This window comes from Schistocerca gregaria, chromosome 1 (genome assembly GCF_023897955.1).
Source record: "Schistocerca gregaria isolate iqSchGreg1 chromosome 1, iqSchGreg1.2, whole genome shotgun sequence".
Taxonomy (NCBI): Eukaryota; Metazoa; Arthropoda; class Insecta; order Orthoptera; family Acrididae; genus Schistocerca; species Schistocerca gregaria.
The window spans coordinates 383,208,070-383,229,494 of record NC_064920.1 but is presented as its reverse complement, the minus strand read 5'-3'; the positions used below and the strand labels follow the sequence as shown (position 1 = coordinate 383,229,494).

General features: G+C 40.4%; 1 protein-coding gene across 2 annotated transcripts in view; it reads right to left on the bottom strand.

Annotated features, from left to right (window-relative positions):
* The window catches only part of LOC126348303 (ribosome-releasing factor 2, mitochondrial), a 193,845-nt gene that overhangs the window by 96,375 nt on the left and 76,045 nt on the right, over positions 1 to 21,425 (bottom strand). For both annotated transcript variants that reach the window (XM_050002344.1, XM_050002343.1), the window contains 4 exons: positions 19,219 to 19,380; positions 18,979 to 19,092; positions 15,652 to 15,804; positions 7,452 to 7,900 (listed from right to left, as the gene is read on the bottom strand). In XM_050002344.1, the coding sequence (XP_049858301.1) occupies positions 7,452 to 7,900; positions 15,652 to 15,804; positions 18,979 to 19,092; positions 19,219 to 19,366 (864 nt within the window). In that variant the 5' untranslated portion in view covers positions 19,367 to 19,380. The remainder of the gene's footprint in view (positions 1 to 7,451; positions 7,901 to 15,651; positions 15,805 to 18,978; positions 19,093 to 19,218; positions 19,381 to 21,425) is intronic.

Below are 21,425 nucleotides of genomic sequence, written 5' to 3'. Positions count from 1 at the left end.
AATGTTAGTGACCGGACTGGAGTAGTTGCTGGCAGGAGGATGTATGGGACAGGTCTTGCATCTAGATCAACTACAGGGGTATGAGCCATGAGGTAAGGGATTCGGAGCAGGGGTTGTGTAAAGATGGACGAGTATATTGTGTAGGTTCGGTGGACAGTGGAATACCACGGTAGGCGGGGTGGAAGGATAGTGGGTAGGATATTTCTCATTTCAGGGCATGACGAGAGCTAATCAAAATCCTGGTGGAGAATGTAATTCAGTTGCTCCAGTCCCAGATGGTACTGACTTATGAGGGGAATGCTCCTCTGTGGCTGGACTGTGGGACTTTGGGAGGTGGTGGGCGACAGGAAAGATACGGCACAGGAGATTTGTTTTTGTTCAAGGATGGGAGAATAATTATGGTCAGTGAAGGCTTCAGTGAGACCCTCAGTATATTTAGAAAGTGACTGCTCATCACTGCATATGGGATGACCATGAGTGGCTAGGCTGTACGGAAGGGACTTCTTGGTATGAAATGGGAGGCAGCTGTCGAAGTGGAGGTATTGCTGGTGGTTAGTCGGTTTGATATGCATGGAGGTACTGAAGTAGCCATCTCTGAGGTGGAGGTCAACATCTAGGTAGGTGGCTTGTTGGGTTGAGTAGGACCAGGTGAATCTGAACCAGGTGAGCGGTTTAGGATTCTGGGTTTTTAGGAAGGATTCCTATAGATGGCCCATGGAATGGTGCCATGCAGGTGCCCATAGCCGTACTGCGGATTTATTTGTAGGCAATGCCTTCAAAGGAGAAGTAACTGTGGGTGAGAATATAGTTGGTCATGGAGACTACGAAGGAAGTTGTTGGTTTGGAATCCATAGGGCATCTGGAAAGGTAGCATTCGGTAGCAGTAAGGCCATGGGCATTAGGAATGTTAGTGTGCAGGGAGGTGGCATCAATAGTGTGGTAAAGGGAGAGGAACTGTGGAGAGTTGATCAAGGAAATGGTTGGCATGTTTTATATAGGAGGATAGGTTCCGGGTAATAGGTGTGTATGTGTGTCTACTGCTGACAAAGGCCTTAATGGCCGAAAGCTATGTTTGTGTGAATCTCTTTACTGTGCCTATCGTGGCTCAACATCTCCGCTACAATGTGAGTAGCATCTTTCCTTCTCTCGTATTGTTACATTCCATCCTGGATTTTCCATTGTTTGATTTTTCCCTGATGGCTTTTCTTCAATCCTAACCCTGTGCTGTTTTCCTTTGTAACTACTTTCTTTTGCGTCGCTATACTCAATTCCATCCTTCTTTCTTTTCTTTCCTGTGTTTCTGTTATTGCCTTACGAACTGCACTGGACGCACTACTTATGAGCCACACTGTATCAATGGACTCAGTCGCGTACAACAGTCAGCATCAAGAACACGCTGATTGTTGGTCTAGCATCTTATGTCCGACATTACTCTCCCCAATATAATTAAGCCTATACCTTCAAACTGATCATGCTCCCTGTGTCAGTTCCAGTATTTTTGCGTGTTATCTCCCGCACTTTTCCCGTGCCACATGATCTTACATTTCTAACTATGAATCCCTCCCCCCCCCCCCCCCCCTCCCACTTTCTCCATTCTATCCCTGATTGCAACCACTAAATCCACCTGATCCAGCCACATTTGCCGTCCCCCTTCTCTACGCTTATCAACCTTCAAACCTGGTACCCACAGTAATATACCTATATTTATTAATGATTAATTAGTCTCTACTTTAACCTTTGTGACTTCTCGCCAATTTAGTGCGTTTTTTGCCTTCCACTATCGTCATCTTCCTCAGATTTTATCTCTTTTTCCCCCTGTGCATCCATTTTGCACTTTTCACACGTTTCTGGGTGTAGTTTTGGGTAATTTTTCGGACGTATTTCTACTTTCTTACATATTTTTTCACATTTTTGCACCACCATGGATCCTTGCTCCTTCCGTCTGCATCAATACAGTAAAGTTTCCTTATCCCTAGCCAGATCCCAGTCCCACATTCTTTTCCTGTGTGGTTCCTTGGCTCATGAAATCCCCCCTAATGGCCTTACCATCAAAATATCCATCTCTGGTTGCCACCCCTCCTTCCACAATGACCTCCACCTGTGCCAATCCTTAACCCTCACCAACCATATCAACCAAGCCCAATCCTCCTTGCAGTATCTTCTCTCCATCCGCAAAATTCTCGTGCTATGTAATCCCAGATTCCTGGAACCCATAAGACACATTGAAACTCTTGCCCTGCAAGGACTTGAGCAACAAGCACAATGTCACCTCCAAAAGCTCTCCATCCTGCTCACTTCCTACTCCCGCCTCGGAGTACCAATGTCCACCACTTCCACAACAACCTCCAGACCTCCCCCATGCCCCCTCATAGCTGACAAACCTTGTCTCGCAGACCTACTACACTTATCCCACCCTCCGAATCTCCGTCCTACCACCACACAGAACTCAAATCCCAAACAGACTCGCAACACAGTCATGAACCTTTCCCCCAGAAGCCTTAGTCCCACAGAAATATCAGTCCTTTCCAAAGGCCTCACCTTTTGACCCACTCCCAAATTCAACCATGCAGAACTAGTCAAAGACCTTCACACCTTCTCCTGGTCCCTACAGTGGAAACACTTTTTCGCCACCAAACCGACCAATCAGACTCAACCAAGGACCAACATTGAACCTTGCCTAACTCAGTTCACTCCTCCATCCAACCATGATGTACCCCCACTGCCTCCAAACCACCCCCTGTTAACTTTCCAGAATTTCTTATCCCTGAACCTTGCCTCACCATCATTCCCCAAATCCCTCAACATGCATACCAACCTTACATCCGCAGAAAGAACTGAAGTCCACCATCTAAAAACTGATCCCGATCTTATAATCCTTCCTGCAGACAAAGGCTCCACCACCGTAGTTTTGAACCACTGGGATTAAATGGCAGAAGGACTCCATCAGCTGTCAGATACTTCGCCCTACGAACAATGCCACAGTGATCCCATTCCAGCAGGATCTCCAGTGACTACTCAAATCCTTAGGCCCATCCCAAAACCTCCCCCCAGAGTCCACCTCTCTACTTACCCCTACCACTCCCCGTACTCCGACCTTCTACATGATTCCTAAAGTCCATAAACCCAACCACACAGGACGCCCCATTGTGGCCGCTTATTGTGCCCCCACTGAGAGACTCTGCTCTTGTAGACCAACACCTCCAACCTATTACCAGGAACCTATCCTCCTATATAAAAGATACCAACCATTTCCTTGGCTGACACTCTGCATGTCCTCTCCCTTTACAACACAGTGCCCTGCTCGTCACTATTGATGCCACCTCCCTGTACACTAAGATTCCTAATGGCCATGGCCTTATTGCTATCGAACACTACCTTTCCAGATGCCCTATGGATTCCAAACCAACAACCTCTTTCCTAGTCTCCATGACCAACAATATCCTCACCCACAATTACTTCTCCTTTCAAGGCATTACCTACAAATAAATCTGCAGTACAACTATGGGCTTCCACAAGGCACCATCCTATGCTAACCATTCCATGGGCCATCTAGAGGAATCCTTCCTAAAAACCCAGAATCATAAACTGCTCACCTGGTTCAAATTCATTGATGAAATCTTTGCTACCTGGATTGAAGGTGAGAACACCTTATTCACATTCCTCCAGAACCTCAACAACTTCTCCCCCATTTGGTTCACCTGGTCCTACTCAACCCAACAAGCCACCTTCCTAGGTGTTGACCTCCACCTCAGAGATGGCTACATCAGTACCTCCATCCATATCAAACATACTAACCACCAGCAATACCTCCACTTTGACAGCTCCCACCCGTTTCATACCAAGAAGTCCCTTCCATACAGTCTAGCCATACGTGGTCATCGCATATGCAGTGACGAGCAGTCCCTCTCTAAATTTACCAAGGGTCTCACTGGAGCCTTCCCTGACCATAATTATTCTCCCATCCTTGTACAAAAACACATCTCCCGTGCCTTATCTTTCCAGTCTCCCACCACCTCCCAAAGTCCAACAGTCCAGCCACAGAGGAGTATTCCCCTCGTAACTCAGTACCATCTGGGACTGGAGCAACTGAATTACATTCTCCACCAGGGTTTTGATTAGCTCTCGTCGTGCCCTGAAATGAGAAATGTCCTACCCACTATCCTTTCCACCCTTCCTACTGCAGTATTCCGCTGTCCACCAAACCTACACAATATATTCGTCCACCTTTACACAACCCCTGCTCCGAATCCCTTACCTCATGGCCCATAGCCCTGTAGTTGACCTAGATGCAAAACCTGTCCCATACATCCTCCTGCCACCACATACTCCAACCGGTCACTAACATTACCTATCACATCAGAGGCAGGGCTACCTATGAAACCAATCATGTGATCTACATGCTAAGCTGCAACCACTGTGCTGCATTCTATGTAGGCATGACAACCAACAAGCTGTCTGTCTGCATGAACGGCCACTGACAAACTGTGGCCAAAAAACAAGTGGACCACCCTCTAGCGGAACACACTGCCACACGATACCCCTCATCTCAATGACTGCTTCACAGCCTGTGCCATTTGGATCCTTCCCACCACCACCAGCATTTCTGAATTGCGCAGGTGGGAGCTTTCCCTGCAATACATCCTATGTTCCCATAACCCTCCTGTCCTCAACCTTCGTTAGTCACTGTCCTCACCCATCCAGCACCCTCCCTGTTCCCATTCCAGTACTATACAGCCATCATTTCGACCACCACAACCAGTCTTTTAATTTCTTTTATTTTTATTATTATTTTTATTACTCTCCTTTCCGCTACTTACCCCCTCCCCCCACCGCACCTTCTCTCCTACCCTACGTCTAAACTGCAACACTTCACTGTCTGCCACTCCTACCATAGTATCCCACCCCCTACCCGCCCCAGCCTCCTCCTTACCCCAACCCAGTCGCCACTCGCATTATCCACTAGTGCTTCTGCTTGCAGTATTGTTTCAGCTCTCTGAGACTGCAGGTGTGTGTGTGTGTGTGTGTGTGTGTGTGTGTGTGTGTGTGTGTCTACTGCTGACAAAGGCCTTAATGGCTGAAAGCTATGTTTGTGTGTTTTATTGCGCCTATTGTGGCTCAGCATCTCCATTATATGGTGAGTAGCAACTTTACTTCTCTTGTATTAGTGCATTATTTCATTATTTATATAATGAATGACAGTTGCAGGCTTTCAAAAACATCGATTATGTTATATGAGATTGAGTCAAATGTTACTACTTCCCAGAAAGTTATTAATTCCGATTACATCAGTGGTTTTTATTAGATAATAAAGCTTTATTATATAATAAACAAACCCTGATAAGCCTTTGATGACTGTTATGTACAGATATCATACATTAAGTGGGAAAACGCAAGGAGGTATCCTATACATAACTTTTACGGTTTTCCCACATTTTACATTTTCCTGCATCTTTTTTGAAGTCCCTTGAAAAGTGTAAAAGTGGGGTTTCACCATAATAGAATTTGTCAAAACTGTTGAAGATGAGAGTGTTGTTGTGAGCTAATTTAAAGCCTCAACCTCTAATGAAGTAAAAACAGTGCTTAGCTATTTTCTTGCTGGCCAATGCTCAGAATTTTTCAATTTGAAGATGGCATTATAGAGCTCCAGGGTACCATTAATTTATGTTCCACAATCTAAGCTTAGTCACCTTCCAAAGAGCTTTAAATGAACAGAGGATGCAACTAACTACCTCCTCCTCCGTGAGACATCCTCAGATAAACTTCATAAACTGCCAAAGCAATTGAAAGCACATTTAACATCTCTGTCTCAAGCTGTAGGTAGAGCAAGTCTGGTAAAATTGAACCACTTAATGGAGTGTGACATAGAAGAGATTGTTATTTCTTCTATCATATTGTCCCTGATCCTAGAAACATAATGGAAGGTGATCCAGACAGTGTTAAAGTCTCTCAGCTAAAGAAGCAAATGCCTGTTCTACAAGAACTTTAGGGATTTGGTTGCTAGTTCTTGTAGGGAAAACAAGATGTAGATGTCTCTGCATCAAAGTACAAGCATCTTGTGGAAGCTGCAGTGATGGCTTAGCAGATTGCAGGGAGTAGTGTCGATAGAAGACATTTTCAACATATTGTAATACAATGTCTGACAGGAGAACAGCTCTAACCTCCAGTAATATGGAAGTCATGGTATCAATGTCTTTTTCAGACTGATTTGTGGATTATGTACATAGGCTACGCCCTACTAACTTAAGTGACAAGATACATGTTTTCCAAACATTCATGCTTGATTTATGTTTTCATCAGATGTATAATTTTCATGCTTCTTGAATTTATGTAAAAATAAAAGATGCTGCAAATATGCTAGCAATGATTTTTGCTTTAGCTTTTATTGCTGAAAAGAGGAAATAAAATTTAGGGAAATTATCGACAAAAAGATATAAAAATAGCAAAAAACATACTGAAATAGCTTTTTAAAAATGGAGAAATCAGGCAAAAATTTTCTCTGCCAATGGATGCCTCCACTGATGAGTGGGTGCACAAAATTGAGGAAGTGTTCGTGAAGACTGCCAATCATCAGTGGGTGAAATTCCTGATATGTTTCCACAACTCTAAGGAAATCTCTTCTGCAAGACACACAAACAAACCATATGCAAGATGGGTCCCAAAACAACTAACTGAGCAGCACAAGAAAAATCAGGTCAATGGCACCTGCAAGTTTCTTGAGCAACTTCAGTTGGAAGATAAGGATTTTCTGAGCTCTATTGTGACCAGAGATGAAGCATGGGTGGTTTGCTACATTCCTGAGACAAAAACACAGTGGTTTCACATGAATTCCCCATCTGCCAAAAAATTCAGAACCACAGTTTCAGACAAAACAATCATGACCTCAGTGTCTTGTGACCAAAAAGGCATCATTTTGGTCGAATTTTTTTCCTCAGGAGGGGAACCATCAATGCACAATGATATTATGAGACACTTATCTCGTATTTTTTCAAAAATACTTGTTTCAAAAAATAAAAATATAATACACTTAATTTCTCAACATGCCTCATACTTATATGTCCCAGTGGAACATGCCAAAAGATATGACAATGATAATGTAGAAAATAAATAATACCAAATTGCTTTTACTATAGTTTCTGTTTTATCTTTAACCACACTGTGCATTTATATATCAAGTGTGAATCAAAGAAGGAATATGACTGAAATCCAGTAATGACATTTCTTTCCCTCTGCTGACAGACAATCACAATATTTCATAAGATGACATTTTAAATCAACTTTATTTTCATTATCACTTGTAATTGTTAATATCTCAGTCTGGACTAGGAATGATGATAATGTAATAAGGTTTAAAATACAAAGGAATCACATTCTCAAATGAATACATTATGTGAATCATACTTAATGGATCTAATAACAGATTACAATAATGAAAATGTTCAGTTTTGTCTCACCTGAGATGATGAAACATTTCCCAGTGATTTTAAAAGTGGCTCTGATGAAATGCTCTCCATACTGTCATGCTGAATAACAAGGTCTGCTAACTCATCATCTAAGGTGGTCAGCTGGTCAATAAGTGAATTTCTTGATTCAGTTGCTCTTTCCCAAAGCTTACCATGTCGTTGCTGACAAACTGGTGTTTGGGTGTAAGTCTTCCCTTGGTCTTTTTCACTCCATGATAGAATATTTAGTGAAACAAGATCAATAATGCCTGAAAACTTTTTCTCATCATCATAGACTGGCAGTTGAATGAGCAATGGATTTAAATCCAGCTTGTATTTTAAAGATTCTACAGATAAGTTCAGACTTGCATCTCTACGATCCATTTTATTAACAAAAATAATACGTGGAATACCATAGCGGTCTGCCTGTCTCCATACTGTCAGTGTCTGAGCCTCAACACCTGTAGATAAGAAGTTAAATTTTAGTGATAAAAAAATAAAAATATATAAATTATAAGAAGTCTAAATTATTCACTGTATGACTATACGAAGTAAAATCTTAATTTTGATCCATAAATATTAAGAACAATGATAACAAATAAAAAAAATAAAATTAACACAAGACTGAATATATAAAGTGTGGTGCAGGTTGGGAGTGGTATTTGATTAGAATTTTAATAAGTGTGGGCTTCTGACAAAATGCTATGGTTTGCTAACAACACTTTACAATGCCAGAACAAATACACAAATAAACAAGGAAAACACTCACACTTAATCATCAAATCAGTTAACTTCAAATGAAACAATAATAAAAAAACTAAACAAAGAGAATCAGATACTCATCTCTCAGTAATAAAATAATAAAACCTTAAAAGATGGCACAAAGAATTTCACCTAAGATAAATGTAAATATCATTTTTAAGAAATATGACTTTGGCCCACAAAAACTAACCCTACAAAAGAAACAAAAATAATACTGCACAACACTGCTTGCATCTCAGAAAATGTGAAGAACATCTGACCCACACACAGTGGAAAGTCGAGGATGGAATAACAACAATCCTTTGAAAAAGATAGTTTTCTACTCACCACATAGAGGAGATGTTGAATTGTGGACAGACACAATGGAAAGACTTCTGCATATTTTAGCTTTTGGCCAAAAGGACTACTTCTGCAGTAAGAAGTGCACACACAGGCACAACCCCCCCCCCCCCCTCTCTCTCTCTCTCTCTCTCTCTCTCTCTCTCTCTCTCTCTCTCATTGTAACTGTGCTTGATGGGAGGAGCAATCCAGTGGTGGTGGTAAGGAGGAGGCATGGGGCAGTGAAAGGGATTGGGGGGGGGGGGGGGCATTGCAGGGTGGGGTAGGGAAAGACACAGTGTTACCTGAGGAGTGTGCAGGGATGTGTTCGGGACAGGGTAGGGGCTAATAGGTCCAATCAGGAAGTTGAGGGGGGTGGGGGTGGGGAAAAGGAGAGAAGTAAAGAAGAAAAGCACTAGTATATGCATTGGTGGAATAGAAGGCAGTGGAATGAAAGGCAGTGTTGTGCTGTAGTGGGAGCAGAGAAGGGGATAAGTAAGGACAGGGACTAGTAAAAGTTGAGGTCAGAGGGGTTATGGGAATGTAGCATATACTGCAGGTAGAGTTCCCACATGCGCAGTTCACAAAATTTGGAGTTGGTAGGAAAGATACAGATGGTATAGGCTGTGAAGCAGTCATTGAAGAGAAACATAGTGTGTTGGGTAGCATGTTCAGCATCTGGCTGGTGCCCGTGTCTCTTGGCCACAGTTTGTTGGTGGCCATTCATGCAGTCAGACAACTTGTTAGTCATCATTCCCTTGTACAAAGCAGCACAGTGATTGCAGCTTAATTTGTAGATGACACGACTGCTTTAACAGGTAGCTCTGCCTTTGTGTCTTTAATAGGACAGGAAATCGCTGTGTCAGGGCCGGAGGATCAGATTCAGTTGCTCTGGTCCTGAGTGGTACTGAGTCATGAGGGGATTGCTCCTCTGTGGCTGCACAATGGGTATGTGGGAAGTGATAGGTAACTGGAGAGACAATGTCTGTGAGGTCTGTTTTTGTACAAAGTTGGGTGGCTAATTTTGGCCTTTGAAGGCCTCACTGAGACCTTTGGTATATTTGGAGAGGGGCTGCCTGTCACTGCAGATATGACAACCAAAGGTGGTTAGGCTGTTAAGAAGGGACTTCTTGCTATGGAATGAGTGGCAGCTGTCGAAGAGGATGAATTGCCCATGGTTGGTAGGTTTGATACGGATAGAGGTACCAATGTAGCCAACCTTGAAGTGGGTGTCAACATTGAGGAAGGTGGCTTTTTGGGTTGAGGAGGACCAGGTGAAGCAAATGGTGGAGATGATGTTGAGGTTCTGGAGGAATGTGGTTGGGGTGTCCACACCCTGAATCCAGATCACGAAGATGTCATCAATGAATCAGAAATAGGTGAGGGGTTTGGGATTCTGGGTGATTAGGAAGGATTCCTCTAGATGGTGTATGAATACGAGGGTGTAGGATGATGTCCTCCAGGTGCTCTCTGCGGCACCACAGATTTCTTTACAGGTGATGCCTTCAAAGGACAAGTAGCCATAGATGAGGGTATAGTTGATAATGGTGACCAAGAAGGAGGTTACATTTTTGGAGTCAGTTGGGCACTGGCAAAGATAGTGTTCAATAGTCACAAAGCCATGGACCTTAGGGATCTTAGTGAAGAGAGAGGTGTCTGCAACAGTGATTAACAGGATCTGTGAAGAGTCATCAGATGAAACAGTTGGTGTCTATTATGTATGAAGGTAGGTCACATGTAATAGGCTACAGGTGTTGGTCCATCAGAGCAACAATGGGGTGTTCTAAGTAGTTGGGTTTATGGACTTTCTAGACATGTAGAAAGTAGGAGTTGGGAGTATACAGCTGAGGAGAGGGATAGACTCATGGGAGAGGTTCTGGGATGGGCCTAAGGATTTAAGCAAGGGACTGGATATCTTGTTGGATTTCTCGAATGGGTCACTGTGGAAAATCCAACACCATGCAGAATCCCTCTGCCAGGTAATCCAAGTGGTTCAAAACCACAATGGTGGAGCCTTTGTTGGAAGGTAGGATTATAAGGGCAACATCAATGCTTATGTCGTGGACTGCAATTCTTTCTGCAGATGAAAGGTTGGTTCCAATATTGAGGAATTTAGGAATTAATTGTGAGGCAAGGACTGAAGCTAAGAAATTTTGGAATGTTAACAACAAGGGATGATTAGGGGGCAGTAGGGGTGCATCATTGTTGGATGAAGGAGTTCAGTACTGCTTTTGCATTGAGTCTGATTTGTAGGGTTGGTGGCAAAAAATTGTTTCCACTGTAGGGAGTGAAAAAGGAAAGAAGGTATTTAAGAAGCCCAGTATGACTGATTTTGGAGTGGGACAAAAGATATGGTGTTGGAAAAAACATACTTTTGTGGGACTAAGCTTTTGGAAGATAGGTTCATGATTATGTTTTGGGTCTGTTAGGTGCTGAGTTCTATATGGTGGGAGGGAGCTTTTGAAGGTGCAGTAAATGAAGTGCAAGGCACCATTTGTTGGCTATGATGGAGTGTGGAGAAGATTAGGAGGCTCTTGTAGAGGTGGCAGGGGTAGTTGTCAACAGTTTGGAAGATTTCTTTGAGGTGATGCTGTGAATGCTGCTCTAGTTCCTGCAGGGCAAGGGCCTCAGTGTGAAAGATGGGATGAAGGAATTTGGCACTGCAGAGTTGATGAAGTTTATGGATAGAGAGGTAGTGTTGCAAAAAGGTTTGGGCCTGATTTACTTGGTTTTACAGGTCCCGGTTGGTGAGGGCTATGGACTGACAGAATGTGAACAGGTAGAGGTCACCATGGAATGGAAGTTGCAGCCAGAAATGGGTAATTTGATGGTCAGACTATTTGGGGGAGGGATTTCATGAGCTCGGAAACAACTCAGGAACAGCATATGGGAATCACTTCTCAACAGGAACTGGAAAATTTTTCTATATTGGTGCAGATGGAAGGAGCAAGGATACATAGTGGAAGATAAAAAATGCACAAAAATATGAAAAAGCTAACAAAAATATGCAAAATTAGCCAGAAAAAGCTCACAAAGAGGACAGAACAGATGACGTATGGATATGAAAGGTGAAACCTGAGGGCGTAGGGCCGAAAGTGAAAGGTAAAAACAAATGATAAATGATGTAAAAATACAATATGAAAGTAAAAAATAAATTAAATAACAATAATAGTAGGATGCAGGTTGATGGGTGTACATGTCTAAAGAATGGGGACAGCAGGTGTAAATGGATTTGGTAAGATTGGTATGGGAAGAGAGGGGGAGGGGGGATGGCAGGAGGGGTACACTGGTAAGATCGATATTCAACAAGAATGTGCAGCACAGGAAGGTATGGAAAATATATGCAAAAGTATGTGAGAATGAGGTTGGAAGGGTTATCAATTCAAAGGTCTAGGATTAATTTATAGGGGAGGCGGGGGGGGGGGGGGGGGGGGGATATGGGACATGAGATGCTGCACTAACAATTCATGCAGTCATATAGCCAGACTCTCCAACACCACAGCACAATCTGTCTGTCTGTCTGTCCAGGGACCATCTCATTCTAGCATTCTAGTAATTTAAACTCATTGCCCACTGCAGCACCCTCAGCTGATGACAGCAGCCAACCGCTTGGGCAGCCACACCAATAAGAAAGTGCCGCAGCACACCTTGCATCAAACCCAAGGCTTGTCTGCCACTGCGCACACCAGCTCCTGCCACTACCTCATGTTTATGCAGCCAACTTGGCTTCATATTTCCGATACCAAGTTACACACCCCAGCTCCAATGTCTGGTGACAGTCTCTCAGAGCCAGAGACTCTGAGACATAAATGAGACCTTGGCCTAGTCCCATACTCAAAGTATTGCATGTGCTGTTGCTCACTTGACCCAAAGTTGGCTTCAGGTTGATGCTGCTTTCAAATTGCACCCCCAGGCTCTCAAATGCTGTGTTGCAACACTGTAGCAAGGCTCGGCATGATGCCATCTCCACCAAACACTGACACCAGCACTCATAAAACCTGAGCACCTGAACCACACTAGCGTGACCAGCAGGGGGGAAGGGGGGGACGGGGGTGGGGGAATATGAATGTGCCACAATATTTCAATTTCAAGGCAAAAAGTGAAATTATTGGCAACAAAATATTTGGAATAACAGCTCAATGATTTTGCACAACTTCCAAAAAGTCTTATTGGCTTTGCAGAAAATACTGTTAAGTGATTCTCTTGAATGAGTGTTTATTATTATCATAACTATCAATTGTAACAACAAACTCAAAACAAAAACAAAAATTACACGTACAGCTATTTACACTATGCAAACATTAAATGGGCCAGACTAAACACAAATGCCATAAGACTCAATCTAGTGGAGCACCTAATTTTCTGATTCATGTAGACTCTAGATACCACCAGGAAAACATCTATTTAGGCACTCACTCACAATATGGTTCAATGTCCAAATATCACCAGTCACACTTGTGTCAGTGGAACAACTCCACTTGTGCATGTTGTACTTGCAGTTACCTTCCACAGTTCAGTATTTGTTAAGCTAGCCCAAACATCTCTAGAACTGTTAGAACCTGAAACTCCAACAACTGGATTGTGTGGCACTGTGCCTTTAATCCAAAGAACTGTGTTTATTTATTTATTTATTTATTTATGCATTTATTTTACCTGGCAAGATTAGGGCCTTCAGGCCCTCTCTTACACCTAACCAGGCATACTCAGATTGAACGAGTTACAGTTTCTACCGAACATGAAGGACATATAACGTATTATGCAGTATTGATGTTAAAGAAAAAAAATAGAGATTATAACAGTAGTACAATGATAATTATAACAATAAAAATAATTATAACAATCAAGAATAATAATAATAATAATAATAATAATAATAATAATAATAATAATAATAATAATAATGACTATGTATATGAAAGTAAACATACTTTTCATTTGTGAATGTCAGTCCCATTGTTAGTTGGGAATTTTCTCGTTATGTACTTGCAGCTTGTGAGTTATTCTCATCGAGCAGAGACATAAGACGGTAGAATGGGGTAAAACAGATATATAAGAGGTAGATAAGATAGAGGAAGAGAAATAGAATGGTAAAATTCGAAGTTGTGATGGAGAGGAGAAAGAAAGAGATGGGAGGGGCACAACAATGGTGGCTATACTGTCCCTAATATGTAAGTTTTGAGTTCCCTCTTGAATGTTGAGTAGTTCTGGATAAGGCGCAGATCACAGGGGAGCGCGTTCCATAGTCGTATGGCTGAGATGGAGAATGACATGGAGAAAGATTTTGTGTTATGTAAAGGTACAGCCAAGATGCTAGACGTATCCAATCTGGTATTGCGATTGTGGAATGATGATAGGTGTTTAATGTGAGAAGATAAATATTGGGGGCACCAGTGGCTAAGAAATCGATGAAGTAAGCACATTGTGTGGAGATCGCGTGCCTTATGTGGGCGTATCCAACCTAGCTGGGAGTATGAAGGACTGATATGATCATACAACCAAATATTGCACACGTATCTAACGCAAGCATTCATCACTAGCTCGAGGCATCTAGAATTTTCACTATTTGTGCCATGTTGAACTACATCGCAGTAGTAAAGATTAGGCAAGACTAGTGTTTGGACAAATTTTTGTTTAACATGGGTTGGAAATATTTTTCTAAATTTTTGAATTGCATGTAGGGAGGAGAGCGATTTCCGGCAAGTTGTGACTGTTTGTTCTTCCCAGTTTAGGTGTTCATCCAAGATAATTCCAAGGTCTTTTACTGTTTTTTGGTATGGTAGTTGGGTACCATTGAGGAGTATTTTAGGGACTGTTTCGCGAAAGTACCAGCTGATTAACTTTGGATGAGATATAAGTATGACCTGGAATTTCTTGGGGTTTAGTTTCAGACCTAAGTTCTGTGCCCATCGAGAAACAGAGCAAAGATCTGCGTTCATACTCGCTACTGCGTCAGCAATGTTTTTGTGGCTTGCACTTATGTACAGTTGGATGTCGTCGGCATATAGATGGTAGTTGCAGGAGTCTGGTGACTATTAGTTAATCAATTCATCTACACTCAGACTTCATGTAACCAGGGTATAAGCCACATTCATGTCTTGCAGTACTATAATGAAATATTTCTTTGATAAACTTGTAGATCCTTTGTATCAGAATGATACTTGACTAGGAAAACAAACCTGTTCACTTGTTCTTTAGAAACTGCAGTTTAGTTGACAACATGTCAAAAATGCTGTATATTGGTGAAATTCACATCAAAATTTAATTATCTCAGACTGTGGACATAATCTTAAACTATTAGTATGTCTTAAAAACTTCTTCTATTGCTTCAATATACAAAAAGCATATAAACTGTTTATTAATCTTTCTTTGCAAAGAAATTAACTTTTCCTCTTCTATGTCATTTGTTATGGTCAACACATAATTTTTATATTTCCAAAAGTCTATAATATTTGCATGCATAAACAGTAATTTATCTAAATTCATAAACAAGTTTAGTTTTCATAAAAGAGCCAAAATTTATGTAAATTTTGTGAATTTATATACATAAACAATGAAGTACACCATATTTCCAGAGAAAATCAGAACCTCATAATAGCATCCAGAAATGTTAGCTTTCTACTCAAAATTGTATGACAATGTCAAAAACCCAAACAGATAAGCATTAATTGAGAAATATGCATGTATTTGGTGCTTCACTAAATCTTCATAACAAATACTACAAATTTTCCAGCAGGGGTAGTTACATTTACCCCAGTATATGGCATTCTCCTTCTAGAAGTCTGATTTTCTTTTATTTTCATTCTTTGTTCCCTTACACATCACTTCAGTTCCTACCTCATATACCCTCATTATGCATCCACACTCACCCTCTCCCTCTCCCTCTCACTTCTGGCTTTTCCACAGTTTAAACTATTCTTGGATTTCCAGGCAGCTCTTAAGCTACATCTGCTACAAAGAGTGTGTATGTGTGTGTGTGTGTGTGTGTGTGTGTGTGTGTGTGTGTGTGTGTGCTGGGGGGGATGTATATGATACAAAACAGAGAGAAAGAAAGTGGCTTTCTCATATATTTTAGCTATATATTTGGGCAAATTTAAATGTTATTTTACTTGGGAGTAAATTAGATAGTACTTACCAGCAGAGCCATCCAAAATAACAATAGCGCCATCCAGCACATTTAGAGTGCGCTCCACTTCAATAGTAAAGTCAATATGACCAGGGGTGTCAATTAGGTTGAATTTGTGTTCATCCCAATAAAAGGTAACAGCAGCAGAAGTAATAGTGATACCTACAAAACAATAATTCACAAAGTATTCTTCAAACATGTAAAACTGCTAGTTTCAATAAATTGATTAGAAGTGGAATTTGGAAGTTTGCAAACACTTTCATTTTTCCTCATCAAAACCAAATTTGTTGTTTTTAGATGCCCTCCCCCCTTCCTCACAAACTCACAGACAAGTAAACAAACAACAAACATGATTAAATGCAACATTGCTCAGTGGATCACATCTAAATCAATTTATGGTGCTTGATACACATTTGTTTTCTAGAAGTGCACCATATTGTCAGAAGTTCATCTTCATATTGTAAAGTTAGTATTGTTTACATTATTGTTATTTATTATGATGCAATTGTAAATACACAGTCAGTACCACACTTGTTTCATTTCATTAGGTCTTGGCAACTTTTACCAAGTTTTTGCGGAATGAAATAATTCAGGTTTTCATTCACGAGTCATGTAATCATGTATGGCAGGTATGATATTAATGATGGTACAAAAAATGCAGTAAGCATAATAAAGATGAAGCTTCCAGTTTTGTAGTGATAACCATGTCTCTTTTAGGTGGTATTAAAATGACAGGTAACTTTCATCTTTCCCATTATCTTCACAATGGTTTTTAATTTTGTATCACATACACTAAACTTACAGCAGGAAAATATCAGAGGCATGGCCACTGAAAGCAGCAGAACTTGTCTGCGTAGAGGACATCTATATAAACTGAAATTAGAAAAGAACACTGACCTACAATAGATACAAACTATGAATTAAAAGTGTGCTAATAGACGTTCTGTTATCTCAAAATCAGCTGAGGTAATTCATTTTCATTTTTTGTTTAAAAAGATCCCATAGGGATGATTTTAGGTACAAATTAATTAATTCATGTAGCTGTTAGAAACTGCATTAAAAATTTCTGGTTTTTTTGTTACAAAAACTGAAATAATTAATATAAAAGCAGGGAAGTCACTACTTCAAAAAAACTGCTGCTTCTTCATTTACATTAAACAGTTGTAGTTTTACCATGCACTTATAGTGGTTTGCAGAGTACAAATGTAGATGTACATGTATACAGGGTGTTACAAAAAGGTACGGCCAAACTTTCAGGAAACATTCCTCACACACAAAAGAAAGAAAATATGTTATGTGGGCATGTGTCCGGAAACACTTACTTTCCATGTCAGAGGTCAATTTATTACTTGTCTTCAAATCACATTAATCATGGAATGATGAAACACACAGCAACAGAATGTACCAGCGTGACTTCAAACACTTTGTTACAGGAAATGTTCAAAATGTCCTCCGTCAGCGAGGATACATGCATCCACCCTCCATCGCATGGAATCCCTGATGCGCTGATGCAGCCCTGGAGAATGGTGTATTGTATCACAGCCGTCCACAATACGAGAACGAAGAGTCTCTACATTTGGTACCGGTGTTGCGTAGACAAGAGCTTTCAAATGCCCCCATAAATAAAAGTCAAGAGGGTTGAGATCAGGAGAGCGTGGAGGCCATGGTCCGCCTCTACCAATCCATCGGTCACCGAATCTGTTGTTGAGAAGCGTACAAACACTTTGACTGAAATGTGCAGAAGCTCCATTGTGCATGAACCACATGTTGTGTAGTATTTATAAAGGCACATGTTCTAGCAGCACAGGTAGAGTATCCCGTATGAAATCATGATAACGTGCTCCATTGAGCGTAGGTGGAAGAACATGGATCCCAATCAAGACATTATCAACAATGCCTGCCCAAACATTCACAGAAAATCTGTGTTGATGACGTGATTGCACAATTGCATGCGGATTCTCATCAGCTCACACCTGTTGATTGTGAAAATTTACAATTTGATCATGTTGGAATGAAGCCTTATCTGTAAAGGGAACATTTGCACTGAAATGAGGATTGACACATTGTTGGATGAACCGTTCGCAGAAGTGTACCCGTGGAGGCCAATCAGCTGCTGATAGTGACTGCACACGCTGTACATGGTACGGAAACAACTGGTTCTCCCGTATAGCACTCTCCATACAGTGCCGTGGTCAGCGTTACTTTGTACAGCAGCAACTTCTCTGACGCTGACATTAGGGTTATCGTCAACTGCACGAAGAATTGTCTCGTCCATTGCAGGTGTCCTCGTCGTTCTAGGTCTTCCCCAGTCGCGAATCATAGGCTGGAATGTTCCGTCCTCCCTAAGATGCCAATCAATTGCTTCAAACGTCTTCCTGTTGGGACACCTTCGTTCTGGAAATCTGTCTCAATACAAATGTACCGCGCCACGGCTATTGCCCCGTGCTAATCCATACATAAAATGGGCATCTGCCAACTCCACATTTGTAAACATTGCACTGACTGCAAAACAACGTTCGTGATAAACACTAACCTGTTGATCCTACGTACTGATGTGCTTATGCTAGTACTGTAGAGCAATGAGTCGCATGTCAACACAAACATCGAAGTCAATATTACCTTCCTTCAATTGGGCCAACTGGCAGTGTATCGAGGAAGTACAGTACATACTGACGATACTAAAATGAGCTCTAACATGGAAATTAAGCATTTCCGGACACATGCCCACATAACATCTTTTCTTTATTTGTATGTGAGGAATGTTTCCTGAAAGTTTGGGCGTACCTTTTTGTAACACCCTTTATATTAAATGCCTGATCCTATCTGTTAATGTGTAACTTGGCATGTTGGACGTCCTTGATGGTTCTCTTTTACAATGAGATTTATAGAAAACAATTTGTGAATGACTGAGCTGTTAATTATTTCAAAGCCTGTAATACCATGAGAAGTTGGTACATTGGGTTGATATGCAGCTCGATAGCCACCTAGGTAAAACTTATTTCCAAGAGAAATGGTAGCACAAGAAATCATAGCAGTTTAGGTTCCTTTTTGTGTTTCAAAGTCACTCCATCTCAGTGCCAGGTATAAGAAGATTACAGCCTCGCATGCTATACAAACATCCCTTCTGATGATCAAATTCTATACAGGGCAATATGATATGTAAAGAAAAAGGGTATCCTGTATGTGTTCACTATAGTCAAGTAGGAAATTTTTGTCTGACACATTTCACTCACACCTTGCTCTACAAAGAAATGATATTTAAATGGAGATACATTCGTAAACAATCAATTCATTGATTTACAAGAAACAGATATTGGAAAACATTGGCAATATTACCTCGATTTCTTTCCTCGACCATATAATCTGTAACTGTGTTGCCGCGATGAACTTCACCCATACTGTGAATTGTTCCAGAATAGTAAAGCATTCTCTCTGTTGTTGTTGTCTTGCCTTAATAACACCAAATGAATGAAGAAGGTAATTCATTATAAATAAATATGTAAGGGAAAAATTAATAATAATTAACAATATTAAATGCTTTCTATACTCTGAACTAGTACAAAAGTATCTACATACCAGCATCAATGTGGGCCAAAATGCCAACATTCCTTATGCGAGATATTTCCGAAGAAACATGTGTGCTCTGTTTTCCTACTTCCCTGCTGAAATATCTGAAAAACCTCAGACCACCAAGGGCTTTTATATGGCTGTAGTGCTTTGACATAGCAACAACATATCCTACAACATTAATAAAAAAATATGTATCAGTAATTTTTTCTGCTGAAGAACAACATCAAGCAACTCCAACATCTTTAATACAGGGCTACAATGAAATCTTGTATTATGCCAATTGTTATAAGAACACCTTTAGCATGAGAGGGAATTAGTAATGTTACGGCTCAGTTCTACAGACGTAATTTAAATGTGTCAAACAAAACTCACTGACTCACATACAGCTGTTATCTTGAATCTATTCCCTGTTTACTTGTATCTGAAGAACACACAGCAACAGTGAAGCAGGAGCTTGCAACATTCAGCAATTGGTTGAATTGTAATGACAACAAAAACTACATGAAATTGATTTGGAGCTTTGAGCTTAACAGAATTCATGGTTCTTGTATGAGATAAAAAAAGGAATGGGCAGGGAGGTCATCCAAAACCCAGAACCACTGGAGAAATACAGAATATATAAATGCAGGGAAATGACAAAAGATGACGTGTGAAGATATGAGAAGTAGCAGAGGAGTGAGTGTAATCAACAAGTAAAGGATGAGAGTACGAGAAGCTGAGGATGTGACTATACATGAGGCAAAGATGGATGACATGAGGGATAGATGAAAATGTTGCAAAAGGAGAAAGTAGATCAAACAATACAGCTGCACTTGCAAGAGGACAGCATAATCTCCATACATACTTATAATATGCAGAAAGCTCTCCCTCCTGTGGTGAAAAGAGAGGGGAATTCCATTTCACCCCACTTCAACTTCCTGAGAAGTAATGAAGTAAAAACAGCATCTCTATATGACCGTAAAATAGTTTTGTGAAACCTGTGTTCAAGCAACATGAGCAGATATTGAACATTCACTTACATTACAAAAAGACACGAGCTGTTATTTCAGTCAAAAAATCAACAGTTCAACATTAGCAGCATGCTCCCTCATATTTTCAGTTATTATAAATGAAGTTTCTTATATTCAGTATTACACTTCTCTCAAAGTATCATATCAGAAATAATATCAACAACTCAAAACTTTTTCAGTGAATACTTACTCAAAATGTCTCTTGCACAGTCCATTTTTTTTTATTGTAGTATATTGTTGCAACTGTTTTATAACGATTTATAGTTTAGTTCAAATTTACACATCTTACTATAAGATAAAACAAATAAAAGAAAATTTACTTAATTTAGTTCCAGAGCAACCCTTCAGTTATTTGTGCTGTACTCGTCCTCCATACACTACTGATGAACGTACTGCAATATTGTGCCCTGCCCATGAAGTAATAACATACTATTTTCCTGAGTCAATGAACTGCACTGCAACTCAGCAAATATGTACACCTAAGATAATGAAAGTGCAATAGCATTATCAACTGTATTTTGTTCCATATAAGAATATGTGCTGATCTTTTCTTTCTCTTTTTTTTTAGTCGCATGCCTTTCCAACAGCATCTTACTCTATCAGATACTTATTTCCTTCCATTTTATTCAAATGAACTGAAATTGTATTCCTGTTAGGAATTTGTTTAATTGTGCCATTATTATCGCCAATTGCGATTACTGATATGACTTTACTATGAATACTTTTCTGTTTTGCTCCAGAGTCAGGCTAAGATTATTGTAATTTTTTATGCAGATGATATGACTGTACTAAATGTTTCCAACAATTTGTAGGCACTTGAGCAAAATACATTCATATCAGTCAGTAGTACAGCACAATGGCTCTCTGAAAATGAGTTAATTATTAATCTGAAAAAAAAAAACTATATACATGGTCTTCAAAAATAACCAAAAAGAAGAAAGATGGATGTTTTCTTAGACGAAGAAGGACTGGAAGAAGTAACCTCAGTTAAGTTTTTGGGCATTACAATAGAGAGTGAGCTAAATTGGAAACAGCAGATAAATACTGTTTCCAGTAAGCTAAGCTCAGTGATATTTATAATGAAACAACTGGCTCAGTATACTCACCAAGACCTCTTGTGCATTGTCTATCATGGACTTTTTGAACCATACATGTGATATGGAATCACAACAAGGGGGAACTCAACTACCACAGGAATGAAGA